The 7,115-nt window shown below is 53.7% G+C and overlaps 1 protein-coding gene across 1 annotated transcript in view; it reads left to right on the forward strand.

The window, feature by feature from the left end:
- Positions 1–6,642, forward strand: part of CEP112 (centrosomal protein 112) — a 42,525-nt gene extending 35,883 nt beyond the window's left edge. The window contains exons 23-27 of the mRNA XM_053453532.1: positions 2,637–2,786; positions 4,876–4,965; positions 5,457–5,558; positions 6,018–6,082; positions 6,503–6,642. Coding sequence (XP_053309507.1) covers positions 2,637–2,786; positions 4,876–4,965; positions 5,457–5,558; positions 6,018–6,082; positions 6,503–6,509 — 414 coding nt within the window. The 3' untranslated portion in view covers positions 6,510–6,642. The remainder of the gene's footprint in view (positions 1–2,636; positions 2,787–4,875; positions 4,966–5,456; positions 5,559–6,017; positions 6,083–6,502) is intronic.
- Positions 6,643–7,115: the final 473 nt, after the last annotated feature.

Genomic DNA, 7,115 nt, shown 5'->3' on the forward strand with positions numbered 1-7,115 from the left:
CGTTCCTCTCTTTTATATTGTTGCGTTTCTCCGTTTTTTCTCTTTCTTTGTACTTTTGCTGTTTTTGGGGCACGTTTTGGGTTCGTTTCTCCTTTTTCCGCTCCTCTCTCAGACGTTTCTCTCTTTTATATTGTTGCGTTTCTCCGTTTTCTCTCTCTTTGTAGTTTTGCTGTTTTTGGGGCACGTTTTGGGTTCGTTTCTCCTTTTTCCGCTCTTCTCTCGGACGTTCCTCTCTTTTATATTGTCGCGTTTCTCCGTTTTCTCTCTCTTTGTAGTTTTGCTGTTTTTGGGGTACGTTTTGGGTTCGTTTCTCCTTTTTCCGCTCTTCTCTCGGACGTTCCTCTCTTTTATATTGTCGCGTTTCTCCGTTTTTTCTCTCTCTTTGTAGTTTTGCTGTTTTTGGGGCACGTTTTGGGTTCGTTTCTCCTTTTTCCGCTCCTCTCTCGGACGTTCCTCTCTTTTATCTTGTCGCGTTTCTCCGTTTTTTCTCTCTCTTTGTACTTTTGCTGTTTTTGGGGTACGTTTTGGGTTCGTTTCTCCTTTTTCCGCTCCTCTCTCGGACGTTCCTCTCTTTTATCTTGTCGCGTTTCTCCGTTTTTTCTCTCTCTTTGTACTTTTGCTGTTTTTGGGGCACGTTTTGGGTTTGTTTCTCCTTTTTCCGCTCCTCTCTCGGACGTTCCTCTCTTTTATCTTGTTGCGTTTCTCCGTTTTTTCTCTCTCTTTGTAGTTTTGCTGTTTTTGGGGTACGTTTTGGGTTCGTTTCTCCTTTTTCCGCTCCTCTCTCGGACGTTCCTCTCTTTTATCTTGTCGCGTTTCTCCGTTTTTTCTCTCTCTTTGTACTTTTGCTGTTTTTGGGGCACGTTTTGGGTTCGTTTCCTCCTTTTTCCGCTCCTCTCTCGGACGTTCCTCTCTTTTATATTGTCGCGTTTCTCCGTTTTTTCTCTCTCTTTGTAGTTTTGCTGTTTTTGGGGCACGTTTTGGGTTCGTTTCTCCTTTTTCCGCTCCTCTCTCGGACGTTCCTCTCTTTTATCTTGTCGCGTTTCTCCGTTTTCTCTCTCTTTGTAGTTTTGCTGTTTTTGGGGCACGTTTTGGGTTCGTTTCTCCTTTTTCCGCTCCTCTCTCGGACGTTTCTCTCTTTTATCTTGTCGCGTTTCTCCGTTTTCTCTCTCTTTGTAGTTTTGCTGTTTTTGGGGCACGTTTTGGGTTGGTTTCTCCTTTTTCCGCTCCTCTCTCGGACGTTCCTCTCTTTTATATTGTCGCGTTTCTCCGTTTTCTCTCTCTTTGTAGTTTTGCTGTTTTTGGGGCACGTTTTGGGTTCGTTTTTCCTTTTTCCGCTCCTCTCTCGGACGTTTCTCTCTTTTATCTTGTTGCGTTTCTCCGTTTTTTCTCTCTCTTTGTGCTTTTGCTGTTTTTGGGGTACGTTTTGGGTTCGTTTCTCCTTTTCCCGCTCCTCTCTCGGACGTTCCTCTCTTTTATCTTGTTGCGTTTCTCCGTTTTCTCTCTCTTTGTAGTTTTGCTGTTTTTGGGGCACGTTTTGGGTTCGTTTTTCCTTTTTCCGCTCCTCTCTCGGACGTTCCTCTCTTTTATCTTGTCGCGTTTCTCCGTTTTCTCTCTCTTTGTAGTTTTGCTGTTTTTGGGGCACGTTTTGGGTTCGTTTCCTCCTTTTTCCGCTCCTCTCTCGGACGTTCCTCTCTTTTATCTTGTCGCGTTTCTCCGTTTTCTCTCTCTTTGTAGTTTTGCTGTTTTTGGGGCACGTTTTGGGTTCGTTTCTCCTTTTCCCGCTCCTCTGCTCCTCTCTCGGAGGCCGCACGTCTCTCGCCGTCCTGTTCGTTCTCTGCGTGTTTCTGTATTTAATTATTTTGCTTTATTTTACCATTTTCCGTTATTTTCCGAGCCCTTGTTTGCTTTGTGCTTTTTTCTTGTGGCTCTGTTACCATGGTAACTGGATGTGGCATTTCATTTTTTTGTTTTCCACATTCCTCTTCGCTTCCAATGCTGATGATGGAGTCCTGATGCTGCCGTCCCATGATGCTTCGCTGCACACAGCTGGAGGAATTAGGGACGGTTCCATAACCAGATCCATATGGTCTCCGGCTTCCTCTCTTTGCCCTTTTATTTCAGAGCAGGGGCAATAAAACGTCCCGCGTGTCGCTCCGCGGGCTGGTATGCTGTAAGTCTCATCACTGCGATCCGTCCCGCTCCGCGTGTTCGGTATAATGATGGGAGCAGAAATAAGGGTGAATTGGGCTCATTTGTGTTATATTTCGCTGGCCCATCGGGGGCCGGGTTCCATATTTAGGGTGCAGAAAGGAGAGCTCACAGGTACGTGTCACGGGCACACGTATGTAACACGTATGTCGTGTGTCCGGTACCGCCTGCGTGCCGGTCCCTTCCTGTCGGCGCGCCGGTCCCTTCCTGTCGGCGCGCCGGTCCCTTCCTGTCGGCGCGTCGGTCCCTTCCTGTCGGCGCGCCGGTCCCTTCCTGTCGGCGCGCCGGTCCCTTCCTGTCGGCGCGCCGGTCCCTTCCTGTCGGCGCGCCGGTCCCTTCCTGTCGGCGCGTCGGTCCCGTCCTGCCGGCGTGTCAGTCCCGTCTGTCCAGTACCGTCCGCCCCTCACCCCCCGTCTGTGTGTCTTCAGGTCGTGTCCGAGCTCCAGGCCACCATCGTGGCTCTGCGGGAACAGAGCAGCCGCCAGCAGTCCGCCATGGAGAGGAGGCTCCAGGAGACGACCCAGAACCACGAGGAGCAGAAGAGGCAGCTGACGAAAGACAACGAGAAGCTGAGAAAGGTAAAAGCCGCGCGTTGTCACCCGCCACATATCTCGGTGTCTGAGGGGTACGCGCTGCGCCGCGGGGTCTCGCCCCCAGCGCGTGTATTCACCACCGACGCGCCGGCTCCGTCTTCGCCACCGACGCGCCACCTCTGAGGGAGCAGGCAAGGCTGGAACATCTCTGAGGGTCCCGAGGACAGTTTAGATTTAGGGATATGTCAAGTAATGGGGGGGGTCTGGTGTGAATGGCTGCCAGCCGCGCGTGGTGGAGAAAGCCGGCAGGGCTGGTAGTTTGTCAGAGATGTTTTCACGATGCCCACGTCTTTCTCGTTATGTCACCGTGTCAGCCGTTTAACCCATTCTGACTCAGAACAGCTGCACGGAGACGAGCGGCAGGTCTCGGCAGTCTCATCCTCATGCAGTCTCATCAAAGAGCATTTTATTGCAGTGAATCATCTCCGGCTTCAAATAGAATTCCCCCGGGAGATCGCTTCTGAATTGCGCGTGAAGCCGACAGATCGTTGTACTTCTGTACTGAATACACCCGCCGGGTGGGTTACAGGTCACCAAATCCGCCGCCCCGTCGGTGGCAGCCGGTGGCACGTGCCTCGGTCCTGTGAGAAGCCGGCAGGACACGGACGCCGCTTCCTTCCCGGGACCTTTCTGTTAACACGGATCGCTGGGTGAGAGGCGGTCGCTCTGTCTGTAGAGCCACAAGTCCCTGTATCCGTACTTCATACTAAACCCCCGGGTAGCAGCGTGTTGCCCCCGGAAGCAGATGGTTCGTGGCACGTGAGCCGTCCTGTCCGTTAATCCGGCCGGGAATAAAAATCAAATTTACTTCTGCTTCCCAACCAGATCCGGGATCCGCCGCCCCCCTTATTGGATCCTTAGCTAGATGGACATCAAAGCAGAGCTCCCGGGGTATAAATGTCTGCCGCGAGAACGAGTTAAGAGGAAGAAAAATTCTCACCATAGAGGAATTCCGTGTGAAAGGGAGGCACGTGGCTTCGCTTAAAACGCAGAGATCCCCCCCCCCCGCTCCGGGACATTCGTGGGCTTAGGGAACAGATTGATGGGTGAGAAATGCCGCTGACACGCCCAACTGTCACATGCTCCCCGCCTACAGCCAATCAGGCTTCATGGGTCAAGCTGATATCGGGGTTACCGCTGGTACCCCACGTCATGTGCGTAAGGATCGTCCACGTCACCCGTACCCCCGGTGATAGTCTACGTCACCCTGACCCCCGTACGCCCGGTGATCGTCCACGTCACCCTGACCCCCGTACCCCAGGGGATCGTCTACGTCACCCTGACCCCCGGGGATCGTCCACGTCACCCTGACCCCCGTACCCCAGGGGATCGTCCACGTCGCCCTGACCCCAGGGGATCGTCCACGTCACCCGTACCCCCGGTGATCGTCCACGTCACCCTGACCCCCGTACCCCAGGGGATCGTCTACGTCACCCGTACCCCCGGGGATCGTCCACGTCACCCGTACCCCCGGGGATCGTCCACGTCACCCGTACCCCCGGGGATCGTCCATGTCACCCGTACCCCCGGGGATCGTCCACGTCACCCGTACCCCAGGGGATCGTCCACGTCACCCGTACCCCCGGGGATCGTCCACGTCACCCGTACCCCAGGGGATCGTCCACGTCACCCGTACCCCAGGGGATCGTCCACGTCACCCGTACCCCAGGGGATCGTCCACGTCACCCGTACCCCAGGGGATCGTCCACGTCACCCGTACCCCAGGGGATCGTCCACGTCACCCGTACCCCAGGGGATCGTCCACGTCACCCTGACCCCCGTGCCCCACGCGGTGTCGGTGTTTAACCCTGCAGCTGCCTGTTTCCCGTGGAATAACATTTCATGGCTTGGCGTGGGCCGTTACGCCAGTGATTGCCGCTCTTCCTGCCGCCGTGGCCCAGTTACCCGATGACTCGGTGGCCTCGGCTCAGGGCTCTGATTACAGAGACTAATTGCCCTGCGGGTTCAGAGCTCAGCGGGGTATTTGGGGCATTGTCCAGGCAAAGAGTTTGACGGCATAGCTGAGTAGACTGTCGGCACTGACTGTACTTTATAGTTGTTTTTTTTGTTGTAGCTGCTGAAGGAAGAAGTGGAAAGTTATCGCATGGAGCTGCGCTCAGCAGAGAAGGGACTTCAGGAGAAGGAGTTATCTGCGCAGGAGCAGGTGGGGAATTGGCTTTTTTTAATCACAATCTGAATCTTTTGATAACCGAAGCGCAGGCTGCCGAGTAACCATTTCACCAGGAATAAGAGGAAAACACCACGTCCAGACACGTGGCCCCCGGGGCCCTTCCTCCTGCGGGGTGGGATTCCGTGAAAGCCACGCGGCGTGGTCTTACTCACGTGCCCCCCAGGTCTTACTCACGTGTGGATTGGGGCAGTTCGTGGTTCTTTGGCCTTTTCGCGGCACCAAAATATATAAAAATAATTGTTCTCATTAAAAAAGTTATTTCTCGTGAGCGTCCGTTAGAGAGGAATTATAGGATTTCTGCTCGTTGTCTGCCGCGTGGCCCCTTAGATGGGAATCTCGGCCCCCGATGCGTTTGAAGCTGCGCGGAATCGCGGTAATTCTGCGAGGGAGGGGCTGATGCGTCGTTTCCGGGTATAGGGGGTGCTGAGTGCAGACGGGGGGCTTTACTCTTCCTCCCCCCCCAGGTGACAAACGTCCGTCAGGAGTACGAGCAGAAGATCCGAGGCCTCATGCCGGCAGCCATGCGACAGGAGCTGGAAGACACCATCGCGTCCCTGAAATCGCAGGTGAGCGACACGAAACCCATTCATTAATGCGAGAGTGAGCGCTAGCTCACGGGACAAGCAAACAGGGGAATCCCGACTAATGCTGATTAATGGATGTGCCGCTGTCGTGGTAGCGTGTGTACATGGATGTGCTGCTGATGTGGCAGCATGTGTACATGGATGTGCTGCTGTCGTGGTAGCGTGTGTACATGGATGTGCTGCTGACGTGGCAGCGTGTGTACATGGATGTGCTGCTGTCGTGGCAGTGTGTGTACATGGATGTGCTGCTGTCGTGGCAGCGTGTGTACATGGATGTTCTGCTGTCGTGGCAGCGTGTGTACATGGATGTTCTGCTGTCGTGGTAGCGTGTGTACATGGATGTGCTGCTGACGTGGCAGCGTGTGTACATGGATGTGCTGCTGACGTGGCAGCGTGTGTACATGGATGTGCTGCTGACGTGGTGACATCTGCTTCTTCCAGGTAAACTTCTTGCAGAAGAGAGTCCACGTTCTCCAGGAAGACCGGAGCCCCCAGCAGAACAGGAGGTAAAGGGGGGGGGGGGGCGCTGATCCCTGGGCTGATGCCGTGTCTACGGGGGGGGGCGCTGATCCCTGGGCTGGTGCCGTCTCTGCGCGACGGGGTCGCTGATCCCTGGGCTGGTGCCGTCCCTGCGCAACGGGGGGGGGGGACCCCCGAGAATCCAGCTCTATTATATGATAAAATAATAATGTTTATTATAAATAACCTTCAGCTCCTTGCATTACAAACATCTCGCCCCCGAGAGAGCGGCCGGGCTGTGCATGCGCGTCACCCCATCCCCATACAGGTGAAAACTGCACCATCGTAGAGCAGACAGGGGTCGTTGTGCCCCGGACAGACCCCCCCCACTGAGAACGGTATTCCTCGCGGGGGCTTTAACCGTGTAACGAGCCGCGGTTATTAACTCTCTCCTGTCTGCATTGCAGGCTGTGACCCAGGACTCCGGAGCAGACGTCGGACTTGCCATTCAAACTGTGAGAACTTTATTAATCAAAAAACAAGATTTCTTATTTATTCCGTATATTTATATTTTAAATCTCATCCATTGTCGCTTTTACCTAATAAACCATTTTCTGTTATTTCTTTTTTATTTACCAAAACCCGTTTACGTTTTTTTAACGTTAAATTAACTATTTTTACATGAAGCATTAAAGATTTAGCATTTTTCCATTTTCCATCCATTTATTCTGCGAGCACGCTGTATCGCTGCATGCCTGACGCCCCGGCCGTGCGGTGGAACACGCTTCTTTGCATGTATACCCGAAGCGCACGTGTGGGCGCTATTGGCTGGCGCTTGTATCCCGCCATGTTAATGCGCTATGAGCCTGTGTCTGATTGGCTGATTACCCATGGATAGCGAACGCTACAGGAACCCGCGTGAAACGCCGGCCCGTGTTACTCGCACAGGTGTGTTATTAACCCCCTGCAGCCTGACCTTTAGCACATAGCCCCTCGGTAAACGGGGTACCGGGTAACATGGACGATCTTCTCTGTTCATACATGTAATGGTGTGGAACATTCCCGTGTTTGCATGCGTGT

The sequence above is a fragment of the Spea bombifrons genome, chromosome 13 (genome assembly GCF_027358695.1).
Source record: "Spea bombifrons isolate aSpeBom1 chromosome 13, aSpeBom1.2.pri, whole genome shotgun sequence".
In the NCBI taxonomy this organism is placed as follows: domain Eukaryota; kingdom Metazoa; phylum Chordata; class Amphibia; order Anura; family Pelobatidae; genus Spea; species Spea bombifrons.